General features: G+C 43.0%; 2 protein-coding genes across 7 annotated transcripts in view; one reads left to right on the top strand and one right to left on the bottom strand.

The window, feature by feature from the left end:
* Positions 1-17,239, bottom strand: ppp6r2a (protein phosphatase 6, regulatory subunit 2a). Of its 4 annotated transcripts, XM_031736077.2 has the most exons (25): positions 16,806-17,239; positions 16,283-16,381; positions 13,178-13,347; positions 11,773-12,027; positions 11,011-11,197; positions 9,271-9,408; positions 9,118-9,183; positions 8,898-9,010; positions 8,382-8,495; positions 8,073-8,199; positions 7,685-7,837; positions 7,161-7,385; positions 7,003-7,067; positions 6,797-6,912; positions 6,632-6,717; positions 5,719-5,799; positions 5,516-5,613; positions 5,124-5,181; positions 4,776-4,903; positions 4,551-4,675; positions 4,326-4,470; positions 4,127-4,215; positions 3,827-4,001; positions 2,967-3,071; positions 1-1,404 (listed from the first exon to the last, which is right to left on the bottom strand). In XM_031736077.2, the coding sequence occupies exons 4-25, from the start codon at positions 11,997-11,999 to the stop codon at positions 1,356-1,358; spliced, it is 2,670 nt and encodes an 889-aa protein (XP_031591937.1). In that variant the 5' UTR covers positions 12,000-12,027; positions 13,178-13,347; positions 16,283-16,381; positions 16,806-17,239; the 3' UTR covers positions 1-1,355. The 4 variants fall into 4 exon arrangements, with proteins under 4 accessions (XP_031591937.1, XP_031591940.1, XP_031591936.1 ...); XM_031736080.2 differs by lacking the exon at positions 16,283-16,381 and having other exon boundaries at positions 3,827-3,998; XM_031736076.2 differs by lacking the exon at positions 16,283-16,381.
* cbll1 (Cbl proto-oncogene-like 1, E3 ubiquitin protein ligase) overlaps positions 16,503-18,676 on the top strand; it is a 12,109-nt gene continuing 9,935 nt past the window's right edge. The window contains exon 1 of one of the 3 annotated variants that reach the window (XM_039600852.1): positions 16,503-16,624. Coding sequence is in view for 2 of the 3 variants with exons in the window: in XM_031736083.2 (XP_031591943.1) it covers positions 18,664-18,676 (13 nt within the window). In the remaining variant the exon portion in view is untranslated. Of the gene's footprint in view, positions 16,625-18,533 lie in introns of those variants that run through there. The other 2 variants (XM_031736083.2, XM_039600850.1) reach the window with 2 other exon arrangements.

Raw genomic sequence — 18,676 nt, forward strand, 5'->3', positions numbered from 1 at the left:
GCCTTTGGTATTAATGTGGTCAGCCAGACACTTTTAATTTGAATTTTTTTAACAATAATCATAGAACCTGATCGCTGTCAAATGATTTAAGTACACCAAAGAGGTCCGTAGCTCTGCAGAACTCAGACCTGCACTCCTTCCAATTCTGCTGCTCAGAAACAAAATAAAATTAACCTTAAAAAAATAATAATAATAATAATAATAATAAAGGGGGGCATACAGCGTCACTCTTACCAAATGTCACTCTCCCCCTGTGAGTAAGTGCTTGGTGGAAAGAGAGAGAAAAGGAACAGACAAAAATAGTAATCTCAAGATTGCTTGTAAAATTACTTATAAATGTAGATAATATTTGTATATAGGTAGATAAAGTTTGGTTGATTTAAGGGGGATAGCAAGAACTTAAAGGTCAATACAATCAGAAGGTCTTAGCTCACTAGCTAGGTCAACAGAGAGCCGGTTAAACATGCACTAAAGTAAAAGAAGAGAAAATTGAGATCATATCCAAATCTGAAACTACCCAATGAGTCTCTGATGCCAGATTGATTTTTCTTTTTAAATAAAATGGCTAATTGACATTATTGCACATGAGCAAAAGACAGTAATACTATTAGAGCTCTGTTCATTGACCCGCTTCTCCTCCTCTTCAACAGAGCGTCCTGAAGCACTTCAAAACATTCAGAAACCTGGTGACGTACGATGGTAAGGGATGTTTCATCAACAGCGACCAAAACGAGAAAAAAACAAACACTGGATAAAAACCTTGATGTGAGGACAGAACCAGCAGAGATGAAGGTAGAACACTTACATCATTGTGCTATAATGTACAGTAAATGGCTGCATAAGTGCTTTTTCTAAAGCTTGAAGGAAAAAACAAAACGTATTTATTGTTGAGGCATCATTTAAAGTTGGCCTGTGCTATCCGTTCGGGGTGCCCATGTAAAATCCCAAAGGGTGGGAGGCGGGAGAGTAATGTTTGAGGACATAAAAAAATAACGGTGACGATGTTACCCCTCGGACTCTGTCGTTTCAAAGATCGCTGCTACATTAAAACTGCACGGAATCATGTGCAACATCAGGAAAAGGCTTTGAAGAAGATTCCTCTGCACTCTGCTCCGGCTCGCTTTTTTGTTTTTTCCTTTTTGTTTTTGTGGGGGGTTTTTTGGGGGGGGGGTTGTTTTTATACATGTTCTGCCGCCTCGTTATTGGTGTCGATTGGCAGTGTCCAGGTCCAATAACACGGCAGAGTGATTCAGTAAAAACACCGTAGTTGCAGTGAGGTTATTTAGGGGAGTCACTCTGGAGGAGGCTGACAGTCTGCGGCTCCGTCTCTCAGGGGCTTCTGCGCCTACTCGCGCTCACACGGGCCCGTTGACCGACACTTCCTGGGGCGGTGGCGTTTCCTCTCTGTTGGGACGACAAAGGAAACAGTCAGCTGCGTGCAGGAGACACACGATGCACATCCAGCACTACATGCTGTTAGACTGCAGTCTGTCTGCTATGGTGGTGGTTTGCTGCCTCCGTATGGAACAGCCTGGTGCTGTCAAGCTCCAAATACAAAGGTTTGCCTCATTGTGTGAGTGGGTAACATTTCCTTTGTTTCCCATTTAAAGCAGAAAGCTGAGCCAGCAATAACCCTGAGCTCCACTTCTGATTGAGAGTGGCGTCTCCGATATCATTTCCCCAAATGCACAAACTTTGACACTTGCAGATTCACCTCCACTAACATGAATGCAGTGCAAAGGTGCTGCTTCACATTTAGTGTGAATGCAGCAACTAAATATACTCCCAGGCTTTAACAACTAAATGTACTTAACAACAAAGATGTGTTTCTAACCAGAGGGGCTTTCTTCCTATTTGGAAAGTGTAATCCAAGTTAACTGATTTCATGATTCTTTGAAGGCCATGTGTCTGTTTTACACAACATGTTAAAAGTACTCCAGAGGTCACATCTGCAGGCGCTCAGCTCTTTAGCAGGCTTCTCCACCCCTGCTGGAGTCTACATGTGATCCAAACTGTGCAACACTGCTGAACAGCGTCAGCTCGTCTGCGAGCGTGTATGAGCGTCTTTTGACTTTCACAGATGCGTCTCGATGCATACTCAATCATGCTGTGTGCTAAAGCATTATTTACTATTACATGTAGCACTATATTTACTGACTATTGTCATGATATTTCATGACTACTATTGTGCAGCATCACATTTTCTTAGCAAACCCATGATGTATTGCACTGCAGATGCAGGATTATTGTGCAGTTTTACATGTAAAGAAATGCACTAGGAGCAGTTTCATCTTTCAACCAAACTACATCCGCTAACAGTGTGATGAGAGGCTGATGCTCGAGGCAGCAGGGAAGGATAGAAACACTCCCCAGCTGAGCTCGCGCACTGACATGCTTATTAACCTCTGTCTCTCTTCCACAGCATGTCTTTATCCTGTCTTCCTTCTCTCACCCCAACCAATCACAGCAGATGGCCCCGCCCCTCCCTGAGCCTGGTTCTGCCGGAGGTTTCTTCCTGTTAAAAGGGAGTTTTTCCTTCCCACTGTCGCCAAAGTGTTTGCTCATAGGGGGTCATTTGATTGTTGGGTTTTTCTCTGTATGTATTATTGTAGGGTCGACCTTACAATATAAAGCACCTTGAGGCGACTGTTGTTGTGATTTGGTGCTGTGTAAATAAAACTGAATTGAACTGATAGAAACACAACTGCTCTGATTCCAATCTATCCACAAAAGGTCGATACTTCTGCACAGCAGCCCGAAGGAAAAATATGTTTTACAGCTGAGTGATAAAACGATCACACGCCAATTTAAATCTGAGTTTAGCTCGAGCTGTTTCAAAGATGTTTGTGACAAACACAGCTGAAGTATAACGATACTGAGAGTACAGATGGGAGCTCCTTCAAAGATGCTACACTGAATATCAACCAAAACTGAAATCCTGACAGTGTGCAGCAGTGGCTACTTACTTCCTGTCAGTCTGCATGTTTACAGGTGAATCCTCAGCAGGCTGCTGCTCTGAAGCTGTAGGAGGATCTGACAGGGAGAGCTTCTCCAGAGACGGGCACTCCTCGCTGCAGAACACACACACACACACACACACACACACACACACACACACACACACACACACACACACACACACACATATATATATGTATAATTTATTGATTTATTATGGTTGCAGTACAGGAAAAGTGCTTTTAGCTGTAAAATCAACCTGGGAGACCGGCAGATGGAAACAAACACAGAACAGCTACACTCATGGACACTCGTGCAGTCTGTGAATGCATCATTTTTACTGTGAAGACAGCCAACTGTCCATTTAGATTTGAGCATGTGAAAATGAACCCACTACTGTCATACAAAGGAACAGAAATGCTCATGTCTGTGTGGAGCTCAGCTGGCTCCATGTTAACATGACAAACTTGTAGTTGACCACAAGTCTTTACACTTCTCCAGAGGAGCTCCCAGGGCGAAGCTCAACTGAATGCATGCAGCAATTTCAAATTCCAGCGCGGTCTATAATTACATCAATGTGGTAATTATGTTTCAAATATAGATGTTTACACACACACACACACACACACACACACACACACACACAGAGGTTTTGTGTGTGTGTGCAGCGTGGACAGTCTCAGGACTTTATCCCAAAGTGACGTTTCTCTTTCTTTGTTCAGGTTTTGTTTGTAGACGCTCGGGGCTCATGCTTTACTCGCCGTATACTTCCATAGGTTCGCCTATTTAACCTTCTGTTTCACGGAGCTTTAAACGGCTAACTGTTTTTACTGGTACGATACATCCTGAAAGACGTGACGATGCACACCTTTTGAGGTCAGCCGTCTTGTTGCCCGGGGCACTGGCTGTTTCTGAGGTGGGAGGAGCACCAGCATTTTTGTCATCCTCCTCGCTGTCAGAGCCTCCGGAGGAGCTGCTGTCTGAGGCTACGAGTGGAGCCTTTCTCCCTTCTCCTGCTGGACCAGGGGAGGTACTAACATCTGCTGACAGACACATGCAGAAAAATACTGTTATTACACTTTTCTTCATTTATTGCCAACTCCAATTAAGAACAGGTGTTTGTGAGTTGGACAGGATCTGCCGACCGGAGCGGTGACGTGAGACTCACCGCTCTTCTTGTGGTTTTGTTTGGCTTGTTTATCGACATCACTGCTGCCCGTTTCCACAGGAGAGCTGCACCTGGGATCTGTCTCTGTACTGTGGGAAACCAGGAAGAGAGCACTGAGCATCGCGTTCCTATGAAGACCGTCACCAGTGCGGTCTGTAAGAAGCTCTCGTGTCTGTGCAAATGGAATCTGACTGCTCACCCAGAGAAAGGCTGGAACTCAGTGAAGTTAGCCCAGCCAGTCTCCTGTGTCTCTGCCGCGCTCCCTGCTGAGCTCTCCCACCCGGGGGAGGTTTGGGATGCTGCGGTCTCTCCAGAATCCCTGAAATTTGCTGTCCAGCCAGGACCTGGAGATGACACAAAACACTTTTAAGACCTGAGGGGCTGTTTACAGGTTAGTGTGACATTTGGCTGCATTCCCATCTACCCGAATCTGACGTGTTCTGCTCAGAGTCTTCGTCCTCATCCGATTCAGATCCACGGTCCCGCTCCCGACCTCCGTTTTCCATGCTGCTCCTGGAGCTTCCCTCTGAGGTTTGAGAAACCCCGAACCTGGAAGAAAGAGAGAAGCTCATTAAGTTAAAGGGTTAATGAAAGAAATCCACGGCATGCAACAAAGTGCAGCGATGATGAAACACGGCATCAGCTTTACCTTGTTCTGGATTTAGCTTGTGTTGCATAGTTGATCTCCTTGTCGTCCCAGATATCCTCCTCCTCTTCAGCATCGTCAAACTGGCGTATCCTCTCTTTACAGCAGGCTTCAAATGCAGCTGCGTTGGCCTGTAAACAATGAAAGGAGAGCTTTCACTGGGACTGCGCTGCATGGGTTAAACATTGTAACACATATTTATGGATGCATATTTAAGAAGGAGCATGTTGTGACTAATTAGCATTGATCTGGTCCTTTCACTGCACAGCAGCGCATCAGTGACGGTGGCAGCAGAAACACGGAGCTCACTCCCATCATTGGACGAGTTTTAAAAGAATCACACACACTTACACTGTTATCATCAGCATCTAGATTGAAGTTTATTTCGGCGATTCTGTCAAACGTAGCGCTGAGGAGGGAGAACACACACAGAAGCAACAACACACACGTTACATAAAGCTTAGAAACTCAACTCCGTGTCTTTGTTTGGGAGATTTCGATAAACTCTGCGGCAGCTCGAGCAGCCTCCTCCTGTGATACCTGGAGGGCTAAACTATCTGAACTACACAAAGACACCAAAGTTATCCTATGTCGCTGCAAGCCAGCAGTCAGAAACATGCTGGCCGCTGTTGCATTACAGAAATGTGAAGGCGTTTCCCAAAGAATCCCTGGAAACTACAGATCAGGATGAAAACTCTCTGAACTCCTGTCTGAGATGAATCGTGCTGTTTTAGAAGACTTACTTGATATTTTCATCATGTTCGCTAAACTCCTCGTCATTGAAGCCAAACTGATCCACAAAGCTGGCAGTCATCTGTTGGATCTGATAGTCTGAGAAAGCCTGTGAAGATCAAGCACATCTGGTGAGCTCGTACTTTTGTTCCTGGTTTTATGGTGAGTGGTGCGACAGCGTGTTAAGATTTGCTTCTCAGCGAGGCTGCGATACCTGTTGGAGCGACAGGTCGTTGGGGAAGGGGCTCTCCATGTCATCGTCCTCACTGGACGAGTGCATATTGTGAGTGCTTACCTGCAGGACAGAGTGCAGAACAAGCTAAGTGCAACAGCATATGTCACCGCAGCGTTAGAGTATGCGGAGGAAAACGACCAATGTGTCAGTCTATTGGAATGTACATAGGCCATGTAGAAGACCAGTGCTACCAGTGCTACCAGTGCAGCATTTACAACCAAACCCGTCTGAGTGACAAGTGTAATACTGCCTATTCATTAACGACACTTTGGAGTTTTGTTGCTGATATTTTTCATTTATTCGGTAAATCATCTCAACGCCCAAATTTGCTGAAAAGGTTGGCTGCTCTGACACTGCTGTGGGCTGCATGCTCCTGTCCTGACTCACTGCTGCGGCTGCAGGACGCAGACCTGGACTTAACGTGGGGGAAGAAGAAGAAGAGGAAATGAGACTTCCAGCACTGTGCAAAGACACACAGCCAAAGTCATGAAGAACTATCTTAAGCATAAAGAAGAACAAGTACTGAAGTGATGGTCCGGCCCCCACAGAGGCCTGATCTCAACATCATGGAGTGTGTCTGGGATTACATGAAGAGACAGAAGGATGTGAGGAAGATCTGCGCTTAGTTCTCCACGATGTTTGGAACGACCTACCAGCCGAGCTCCTTCAACAGCTGTGTGCACGTGTACGTAGAAGAAGGCAAAGGGTGCTCACACCAAACGTTGATGTGACTTAGATTTCTCTTTTGTTAGTTTACTGCATTTTGTTGACTGATGAGAATAAATGATTAACACTCCCAGTTTTGAAAGCATTCTTTGTTCACAGCATTGTCTCACCTGCCTCAGACTTCTGCAGTGCTGTACCTGCCAGGTATTTGGTGGGAGGGACTCACCAGTTCTACTGTATTCCTCCTGTTAGTTTCTCTCAGGGTCTCGTCCACGAAGCTCTCCCAGCGACCTCTGCAGTCTTCTGGCAGCTCTGGAAAAACAAACACTTGTCAATGATTTTCAGTTAAAATGGAAGATTTGATAGTCACACTGGACAATTCTATAAATACCTCTGATGAGGTCAGAGATCTGGGTCTGTACTGGTCCTTTCTCCAGGTTCTGGACCACCATGTTGGCTATTCTAGTCAGGTGACCCATGTTGCCTCTCCTGGTACCACCATCAGCCCTGACATTCACAGACACCCTTATTACCTTCAACTCAAAGCACTGATTTTAAGAAAAATAACACAGGAACCTACAGAAGGAAGACTCTTACTGTATTCTATCGTTCTCCTCCCAGGCATCAAGGATCCTTTGAAGCAATTGACACTTCTGGAAGAGCTAAGAGTTCAAAACAGCAACATGTGAGCGCTGTGATTTTGTGGAGATGTCTCAGTGTCGCGTGATGAGGGCAGGACATGTGTAACCACTTACATGTGCCACGAGCGCACCGTGGATGGAGGTCTGTGGGTCGCTCGTCCCGTCTGTTGTCGCGTCCTCCTCTTGCGCCTGAGGGCTGGACGCTGTGGCGCTCTCTTCATGGTTCTGCAGGCCTAGGCCTGGCCGCTCCTCTGAGGAAGGATGGTTCAGGATAGAGGCCACACACAGCTCCACTTGGAAGTGCAAAAAGTTATTCCAGGAGTATTTGAAGAACAGATCCTACGGGAAGCAGACACAGGAATTCCAGTACATACATTTCATTTTAAACATTTTAGCAAGTTACTGAGAAAAAACATGAACAACTGTTTCTGTGCCCCTTTAAGACGTGCTGGTAATATTGGAGACTTATCAGTGTCCATGAACCAGTACAGCAGGGCAGGGTTATTTGAACCTGCTTTCACAGATGGGTAAAGAGTGCTTCCCAACTAACGTCGAACAAATCCCATGCAATTCCCCAAAACCGTGTTCAATATACAAACGGCATCTTATAAAGCATCTTCCAGAAAAGGTAGCCTTACCAGTAGCAGGTCCATGGTGGCAAGGTTACAGAGCTCCTGGCAGATATTGGGTGCATTGGTCTGGAGCAGGGCAGCCACCAGCCGGGCCACATGAAGGCGAGCATTCCCCAGTGGCTGATCTAGAAGGCCAAAGGTCGTCAATATTGCACTTTTCTGAGGAAAGAGTGAAAGGAGCATATGGACATTGTTTTGTCATCAAGTGAAAACTATAACATGAAATTTAAAAAACAACAGGGTCAGCTGTTCAATACTGGAAAATAAGACCAATGCAGTACCATTTCAAGACATGCAACTAGTGACTACAGTGTTCAAAGGCTCCGCCTACCAGGCTGCATTACACCATGTCTATGCTTCATGCTTGTACTCTGCACTACACTGCAATCTTTACCTTGGGGGGATCCTGAAGAAGCTGCTGGAAGTCCTTTAAATGGGGCTCAATGGCATTTAAAATACTGCTGTTGACAGTGTAAGACCTTTCATAACCCTGAGAATACAGATCCATCAGCCCTTCCAACCTGACAGACACAAGCAGAGGCAATCAGCATATCAGCTCAGTGACTGTGACGGGTTTTTTATACTGTCTCAACAAAGAGGCGAGTAAAATACAAATTTACTACATGATGTCACTTAAGAGTCAGGAAGACACCAAAATTAACACAATTTACATCTTTAATGATTAAGAACTGGAGGGACTCACCCAGACCTCCTGGTCTCCAGTAAGGTAAGTAGCACTTGAGTTCCATTAACGATGGAGGCCTCACTCCTCTCCCCCTCAAACATGTTCTTGAGAAGCCCTGCCACGCTCTCCTGCCTGGAACACAATTATGCACCATTAACAGGCCAGCTAGCAACAATGTGTTAGCTCCTGATGCAAAAGGAAGCATTTTCAAAAGGCACAAAGTCAAACTTACACACACACCCACACACGCACGTGCGCGCGCACACACACACACACAAAATCAAAGCTGTAGTCAAACAGGCTCTGCCAGCAGGTCTGTGTGTACACATGCTACAACCTGAGGTTTTCTTAATGCCTCTCCATTTCAGATCGAGAACTAAGCAAACAACAGTCAACAAAAACACTGGTGTGTTTCCGTGTGTGGTGTGGACAGAGCAGGAAGAGCAGGCATGGAGTGATGTGGGAAAGCTATCCCCACAGTTCCTAGAGAGAGTTGTACGTTACTACAAACATACAAGCGCTCTGCAAACTTACGATTCTAGCACAGCCAATAGTGGGTCAGCTTCTACATTCTCCTGCATCTGACTGGCCTGATCTCGGCTAAGGCGGATGATGTCACACAGCGTTTGGGACGCATTTGATTGTCTCTGAAAGATAAATAATCCAATCAAATTATCGGAACCCATCAATAGAAATGATTAGGACCGCATCGTGATGACACTCGGCCAGCACAGCAAGCTTTCCACTCACTCACCTCCTCATCTTTGCCAGCATGGATGAGCTCTGTGAGTCTCTGAACCAACCTTTCCTCATTTAACCACTAGGATTCAAAAGAAACGCATCATTTAAAATCATTCGACAGGTTCGAGCGTACTCAGAGGACATATAAGCCATTTCAGTAGCTTACATGCAGAACATCCTGTCTCAAAGGGGCAGGCTCCACACAACTGATGAGGCGAAGCAGCAGGTCCATCATGGCAGAGGCGTCAATGTGTTTCAGCACCAGACCAATAAAGCCTTCTTTTTTCTTTAAAAAGGTAATAACCTGGAAAATGACACAAGGTGAAATACTGTGGATTTTAACAGACAGCTAATGTCAATCTTTGATTTTCACATTTGTGGGTTTTTATGCTCTGTCGGCATGTTTTCACTGGAATCTTTCCACACATACCAGTGGATGACCGGATCAATGCTAATCTGGAACCTTTGGAGGAACAGGCAGACTTTCCAAAGTGGGGACGAGCTAGGGCTGGGCGATATGGCCTAAAATCCATATCACGGTATAATTTGAAGCATGTGGGGTAACGATATATATCGCGATATATTCTTTTCTTCTGTATAATGTATTTACACAGTATAAGGCGCGCTTAAAATCCTTTCATTTTCTCAAAAATTGACAATGTGCCTCATGTATGAATTCTGGTTGTGCTTACTGACCTCAAACAGATTTTATGTGGTACACGGCGCTCAGGAATCTGTCAAAAATGTTTTAGTACGTCTTTGGTAAGCTACTAAGCCGCACCGCTTGATGGATTGTCGGAGCATTACGGCTGCCGTAGTCAGGAGCCTCGCGGAGGAATCTGGGTCCTAAACTCCGTCCGCTGCAGGTCCCAAAGTCAAACGAACACTGCGGCATCACTGAGAGTTAAAAACTGGCTAAATTCTTTCATCTTTAATAAAATGATCAGTGTTGCTGCTTTACCAGGTGTAACTATTAAGTTTAACATCCAGGCATCCATGAAAACAGAATTTATTACATTTAACAGAGTTAGAAGTTAGCAGGAAGTTAGCTCACTAGCTTCCACCTAAACATGATATAGCATGTTCTGACTGAGAGATTTCTGGAACATTCAAACGTACAGCTCTGCTATCACTTCCAACATAAATGAAGACAGAAAACTAAACAGCAGTGACGTTTGTAGGGTTACTGAAGTTGGGCTAGCTGCTATATAATGATGTGCTACGTGATCGCTAGCGACATAGCTATGTTAGCATAGCATAAACACAGTGAAGCTGGAGGATGAACGCTAACTTTTTTCGACTCGATAAAAGTTAACGTGAGGGTTCCCGATGGTTAGGGACAAATGCAATCGCATGGCAGGATGCTGTAAACGGACCAAACTTCAGTCAGGAGAACAACTGAGATAATCCATCCACAATACCAGGTTAGTCATTAACATACTGCAACAACATGGGAATAGAGCAGCTGGAGAGAATTCAACATTATTGAATCAATGGTACGGAAGTGGAGGAAGCGCAGTTTCTGGCTTTTCTCATTTTCCAAAAGTGCTTGGTCTCTTTGCTATTACTGTCGCCCGGCATAATTTGCAAATGATGTTGTTTGCAGCCGTTGCGATAATTTCGACAAAAACAGGCGCAGCTTGATGACACCATCAACATGCGCTATCGCGGTAGAGCGGTATAGTCAAAATCTCTACCGTTAGCCAAATTTATATCGTTTCTACCGTATACCGTTTATACCGCCCACCCCCGGGACGAGCGTTTCTATTGACTCCCAGGAAACTCAGCAGACCCCACAAAACACCCCTGCTCCAGTTGCTAGTACTCTCTGAAACTTTGGTGTGTGGAAATGTTCCTAAACGATTCACTTAATCTGAGAGCAATTCATATCTTTTTTACCAGTTACCTGTTCGGTTTTCCTGGCAATGAGATTGCCGATGGTTTTGCTGAAGAAGCTGGCTAGTAGAGGATTGAGAGGTGGGTCCTGTTCCAGGAAGTGGTAGAGCATCTCGAGGAGAGACTCATCCCCACCCAGCTTATCGTTTATAATGGAAACATCTGAGGTCAGAAGCTCACAAGCAACATTGGGAAACCTTGCAGAGGGGGAAAAAACAGCAGACTGATATTAAGATCAGATCTCTGTGTCAAACTAAAGATTTCAAAGTATCACTGCAAGTCTGAATGAAGGAAAAATGAATGTGATGGGGTTACAGTTTCAAAATGTGTGGGGATTTAATCACAGCAGCAAAAAGTGGATATACACAAAAAGCTGGAACAGTTTCTTTTTGCTGCGTTCTTTTCAAACAACAGTGCATATAAACTTAAGCATTTAATCTAAAAATACCAACACGTGTATATCAAACAACAACAGCATTCTGCTGATAAAAAGTTCATAAATCCTAAATCCTGTGTATGTGCACGAGAGTTAGATTTCTTTACTATGTGACCCATGACCTGAATTATTAACTGAACAAGTGAGTTAACCGTGGTGCTTGTGTCTAATTAAAATCAAGGCAAATCAATTGTCCAACTCATAGGATCAACATCTGTCTTTGGAAATAGGTGCATGGTCCACTTTGTGTTCGTCTTGCTCCCAGTCTTCTATTATAACCAGTAAGTAATGTCCTCATTCTCCCAGCAGTCTCTGAGTGTCAGTGTGGGTTCTCACTTAAAGCGGCTTCGCTCCTCCAGATCAGCAGGTGGCTCTGTGGTGATGAGGCTGACCAGCTCCTGCATGCAGTGGTCCTGGGACAGGAAGAGGAGCAGCCGACGGTTTTGGGCCTTGCACTCCTGCAGGACGTCATCCTCCTCCATCAGCTCTCTCAGCGTCACGTCCTCCCTGTCCAGCAGCTGGTCAATGTGGGAGGAGGTGTGCAGGTCAAACTTCCAAAACATGGTGGCCGCTGGGAGGGGGGACACAGCCCTGGGCCGACAGAGCGAGGAGAGACGTGAGAGGAGTAGGAAAGTTAAGAGTGAAAGGTTGGGATGAGGAAGCAGGGGCTACGAGCTGGTGTAAACAAACAAGAGGATTAGTACAGCACTAGTACTTTTATCCGTTTTATACCAAAGACAATGTTCACAGGAACGGTAATATTCTGGGATTATCTTTAATCTGTCCTGTAAACAGTATTCTCTCACAGCCTAATGTGACTCGTGTAAGATCTAGCCAACTGTAGTTGTTGCAGTAATGTAGAGCACATCATACAGCCTGCACTGAATTTTTCATAGGTTTATGAGACAGAAACATATGGCCTTGTCAGTTAGGGCTGTGCAATATGACCAAAATCTCAAATCCCGATATTAAGACATCTATCGTCCGATAACGATATAAATCACAAAAATGTAACATTTTCTGTAAATTCTGTGAATGTCGGGCAGCTCGACTTGCGTGAAGTGTTTCCAGCTGGGCGTCGCGCAGCTGGAGTCGAGTGTTTTAACTGATGCATGAAACGATACATTTTTAGACATAGGTTGTAACGGCCGCCGTTTTCTTTGTGAGTATTTATTACACAGCGTGCTGCGGGGAAAAGCCTGTTCTAACGTTTGAGTCTAAGGTTTATTTTTTAGCACCTGACGGCTCTTTTTTGCTTCTCATCCGTAAATACTCTGCATCTTTCACGTGATTCAGTTTATTTTGAAAAGTCTCAACAGGATCTTGAGCTTTATTGTGAAAGGTTTATGTGGAAAATAAACAAGCGGACATGAGGTGGTTTTACCGTCGTTGTTGCTAACAACAACGCATAAAAACAAGCGCTTCTCCGTCTGTAGTGTGGTTATATTAAACATAAGAGAAAGAGAGAACTTTAGGAAATTAATATAGCCACTACAGTGACCATCAAAATAATGAAAAAATATTGCCGTAAACAGTTTATTTTGCGACACCACGAAACAAACGTTAGCTGGACCGTAACTGACGATCTAATGTAACATGGAGGCGATATCAGTTAAGACAGAAAACGTTGTCATGATTTAAACGCACATTTCTGCAACAGCTAGGGTATTGGTCCAAGTAAACAGTCATAGTGTAACTAGAAAAAGACACAAATGCCTGACAGTAAAGTGTTCACACATACCAGTGGATGAAATGTGGATATCTTTAATCAGACCTCCCCCACAGGCAGGCAGGCATTTGTGTTTGTGCAGACGACAGAGAGTGTGGCGAGGCCTGGCATTTATCAGCATGGGTCTCCTCTTAAAACGCGGGCCTCTTTAGGAGATGGGACGCTGAGAGGCTCACCATACCCTGCACAACAGGAAGGTTGATTATTAACTGACAAAAGGTACCAAGAGTCAATTATTTTAGTAATCAAGTAACCTATTGCTTATTCTATCAATAAATCGGATAAGAAATACTTCTGTCTTATTAATGAGAAATAATACATAATAATAATTTACATCATGTGTTGTGTTCAAAAGACAAAGAAAAAAAAACCCCACAGGTCTTTCACTGCAGTTTTTTATAATGGAAACCAATGTTTTTAATACTCTGAGTGCACACAACGTCTGCCAAACAGGTAAGCGCTCGCATTGCACGCACCTGCCATAAAAAAAAACAATCACACTTTTTAAAGAAAAAAAATGTCTTAGAATAAATATTCAAAAGTACAGTAAATAAGTCATACATACTACCGAAACCTAAGCACAAAGTAAAACTGCCTTTACTCTTCTTGGAGGGCATTTTGTGTAAGTGGGCTAGTGAATGAGTGTGCATGTGTGAGTCTTTAAAGAAACAATACAATGAAGAAAAGCAAGAACATCAGCATTCTCCGAGGTTTGCCCCCACTTTGGATGCAACATTTCCTGCTCCAAAAAAACAGATATTCTGATGGTGTTTTCACACCTTGAGCAACTGTTGTTGGCACTATATAAATAAAATACAACTGAACTGAACAGTGAACATGTTACTGACTGACGTTGACGCGCCATAGACCATATTAATAATAATTCAGTATCCTGCCTAACAGACCCAAGTCAGTCACCCATGTGTACTTTTACTGTCTTACAAAAAAAAAGAAATATATGTATATATGTAATACAATATGTTTCACTGAAGACTGACATAAATATGGTCTAGTATACATTTTCCCCCCTTTATCCTTCTTGTTACAAGTATCACTTCCTATAAAGCAGGGCGGTTGGTAAGAAGCTGCCTGAATTGAACATCATATCAGACTAATTTAACGGTTCATCTGCATATTTTATTTTGACTTTGGCAACTTTACTGCAGGTTTTTCTGTGTAACACAAAAGGTGGCGTATGGCAGCAGCTACAAAGCTTTTCTTCACGTTGGAGTTTCCTGAATGTGTTTTTTCATTAAAACAACTTTTTCCACGTAAAAAAGTGTCCCCAAGTTCCTCAATATAAATACGAGACATTATTTATTTGACCTGAAGAAGTGAGTTCTCTCTTTTGCTTTTGACCAGTGAGAATTATTTAGTTTATTAGATACTTATGTTAACTAAAATATCGTTGCATAAAGATGTTATTACGTTCAATTTCTGAGAGAAAATTACTAATATTTAATAATAATAATAATAATAATAATAATAATAATAATGGATTGCATTTATATAGCGCTTTTCGAGACCCTCAAAGCGCTTTACAATTCCACTATTCATTCAGCTTAAGTTGAGCATAAACAGTGATTTATATCATGACACGTATCAATACCAACTGACAGGGAACAACGTGAGATACTGTTATAAGATTATTTTCCATGTCGCCCAGCTCTACTTGTACCAAAGTTGACCTCGTTATTTGAAGACTTCTCCATGGCTATCTGACAATACACCTCTTTGACTTTCTATATATGACAGAGTAACACTTTGTACAAATGCTATGTGCATGCTCATTACTCTACACATTGACTGCTTAGGTCAACTTCCCCCTCTTCTCTGGTTTAAAAGCTCAATGTAACATAATGTTAGAATCCATTAAAATAAGAGAAAAGTAATAATAAAGTACGAAATGCTTTTGTGACCAGGCTGTTTGGTTTGTTTCCCCCCCCATGCAGTTACTGTGGCAGCTAATCTAGACAACCTAACACACAAGCAAAGACACAAAACAGCTACATCTGCTGACTCTGTCAAAGCCAAAGTGTCTCAGCGGGCAGTGCAACAGATCTAACTGTTGACCGTGGAAGTAAAACTACAGGAGGAAATCAAAGTGCTTCCCCATTTTTCTTTTCCTATTTTCCCGAGGAGGATCTTTCCTTGCACATGCAGCAGCAGCAGCAGCAGCGTCCATCTGGCATGCATTTACAGAGTACACAAGTGCAATAATAACCCACTGAATGCTCCCTGTGGACACCGAGCAGGAAAGCAAATGCTTGACTTTACATCCAAAATAGAACCGACCAGAGTCAACCTCAACAAAAACAGACTTCTGGCACATGTAAGAGATGATGGAAAAAAGGGAACAATGGCACACAAAGGGCACACATGTGGATGATGTGAGCCAATGACAGCCTCTAATTAGTCGAGTTAAAAAAAGCTGTACAATCAAGCGAAAGGGAATCCCACCTGACTGTTGCCATGAACTCTCCTTTTACTCACTGTGAATGTAAATAAAGGTCCAGCTGATAGCGAATCAGTGTTCACTGGGTTGTACTAGAAACCTTGTGACATGAGCTACCAAATGATTAACCAATCCGCACACTTCAGAGGGCAAACAGAAGCTGCAGTTTTTGCAGTTTGGTGCTTAATTGCATTTTAAAGCACAGAAGCTGTAAAAAAAAAAAAAAAAAGATTAAGTGCACAAGACATATCTAATACAGGTGATGGTCCCAAAATAGTTGAAGTTAACAGTTAACATTATGGAGTACCTTTGTCAGCCGTCAACCATGACATGGCTTCAGACTTTGATCACATGATGGGAATTTGGTAACGTGCCACATTTTATAAACTGTTGTAACTAAAGTGATTTCTTAAAATTGTTTGACAATAAGAGACACACTGGTGTGTAACTAAAGACATGTAAGCTGAGCTTCCACAGTACTGGCATGAAATGCACATCAACTGACTGACGGTGGGGGCTCAGATTTCTGTTTACTTCAACTCCAGAGGAGGGCACAAATGTCCAAATGATACCAGACTAATATGGGATCGATGCTACAGCACATACACTGCTGAAGTCACCAGTAACTCCAACATGAAAGATTAAACTACAGCTTCACCTACAGAGTGTGTAGTTACTTCCAACTCAGTAAGTCTGCGTTGCTGCTGGCCTCAGCCGACTCCGAACACCCCTAAAGTAACGTTGGCTCTTTAGTCTCCGAGCTATAAAAAACAGATGCAGCATTTAAAGAGACGTATTGGTGAGAAAATGAGTTATGTTAACGTCGACGGGACTAAACATTAACACTTAACGACTACGTTACATTAACATCGGTTAAGTAATCCAACAGCCATTACTGAGTCCTTGTGTGAAGTTAGCCGATAGACCAGCACTGGTATCTCGATCAGTGTTAATTCACGATATTTAGACACCAACTTTTAAAGTTGGGGAACAACTCAGCTAAGGTTAGTTCCTCCTTTTCTCTGATTAGCACATAAGCTAATTAGCTACCAACGGTTAACGTGTACTGAGCGACCAACTTAAATAGCTCTCTAACTTGGGTTTAACTTTGTCGCTGCTGCAGCAGCAGAGTTAAGATTAGCTCTCCGCTCAAACTCACGATAAGAATTCCCGATTAAAACGTACCTTTGGTTGAATGTCCGCTGCGAGTAATTCCGTGTGATCCGAGTTGTTGCTGGAGTTTTTCGTTAAGCAGCCAGCTACTAAATCACTAGCTGTCCAGCTACTGTTAGCTAGCCGTATGAGCTAACATACGCTAGCCTGTGAGCGAATAGTGATTTGTTTTGAAGAAGGGGTCAGTCTGCGACAGCACAGACCGCCGTTAGCTAGCTCAACTTAGCTAACGATAGTCAAATGTGGCTAAGAAGACTACAAAATAAACTGTTGCCCCGCGTGAATGACTACGTGGTGTTAATAACAATCCGTGTTATTTCAAATGCAGAGTGTATGATACGTACTCGCACACAAAGTAATTCAAACGCGGGGCTAAGTTTAGCACGCAAAGCAGGAAAAACTCAGTCATATTTTTCGAATCAAAATGGCGACATGGTTGCGGGCGCGCGCATCGGGAACGTGCCTCGACTTGAGACAGTGCATCGAGCTCTGCAAAACATCTTAAAGCGCTGAGTGATGCGACACTATTATCACGCATCAAACTCCTCATTTTCACATGAGATACACATTATTTCAGAACGTGCTGCTATAAGGACCTGTCTGAAGAGTGCCATTTATATTTAATTGCATTTTAACTAGTATACATTTACAAAAAATCTCATTCTTTAGAGATATAAGCCGCACTTCATTTGTTTATGTTTTGCTTCCTGTTCACTAAAAGCATACCTGGATAGAGACATGCACAATGGCACTATCAGATTTACCTCCCGAAAAATCAACATGATCCAAGCAGTGTGAGCGCATCTTGTTAGAGAATGGAACAATATGTGGGCAACATTCAAAGAAGAGTGCTTTTCTTTTCTTGTAATGATATGGACTAATTATGTCTGAAATAAGATTAATGATCTTCCCTGGAGACTGGAGTACAATTCCTGAAGACTACAGAAAGAAATGACAAGAAAACTGCTTAAGAGAGAGTCTGTGTCGAAGAGTAGAGGTGCTCATACCTAATATTGACTTGCAAGGTTGTCAGAATTGTACAGTCTCTATTTTTGCCTTATATTTGGACATATTTCCCATTTTACTAGCAAAATAAAACCCATAAGGGCAGACACATGGTTTTTGCCTGAGTGTGCAGCAGTTTACATTAATAGTCAAAATGCAACTTTCTTTCTGTGTTTGATGACAATCATTTTAGACAAATATTCTCTTCAGTCAAAATATTTATTAGAGACTCTATGAAAACAATATGAAGCAGTTTCATCTGAAACAAGCTTAATTAGAACTAAATATGCATGGATAGCACATGTAGGATGATCTAACAAGTGTTTAAACTATGGCAGCAGATATTCTTTATTAAGGATAAAATGAACTTTTTTCTGCTAAAACAATGTAAAACGTGGATAAGTAATTCGGGCCGCTATAACCTGAACTTTATGAGCAACATGAAATATAATATAAAGTCCAAGCATTCAGATTTTCCAGTCACTCTCACGACTGACAGGATGACCTGTGGCAGGTCTTAGCGAATCTCCCTAAAACATAAAGGAGGAACTGCGTCGATACAGAAAAGAAAATACTTTTCTGTCTGATTAAATATCCCAACGACGTCCTGTCGTTATTACCAGTTTTATTACCCAGCCATTTAGGCCAACGGTCACTGAACATAAGAAACGCGCGGTGTTTTTCTTTGTTGGTTTTAACATGAACTAACTACAGTTTATTTTTAGCTCTTAGCTCTTTTTAGCCCTGTTTGCTTCGTCCTTCTTTCGCTTCCTTCTTCCCTATCCTCATTCCTTCCCTTTCACTTCGCCTCCTCTCCTCGTCAGTTTCTCGTATCCCACAATGCATTGCGATCACTCGTTGGATCATGGACCAAAGCG

The sequence above is a fragment of the Oreochromis aureus genome, linkage group 17 (genome assembly GCF_013358895.1).
Source record: "Oreochromis aureus strain Israel breed Guangdong linkage group 17, ZZ_aureus, whole genome shotgun sequence".
NCBI lineage: Eukaryota > Metazoa > Chordata > Actinopteri > Cichliformes > Cichlidae > Oreochromis > Oreochromis aureus.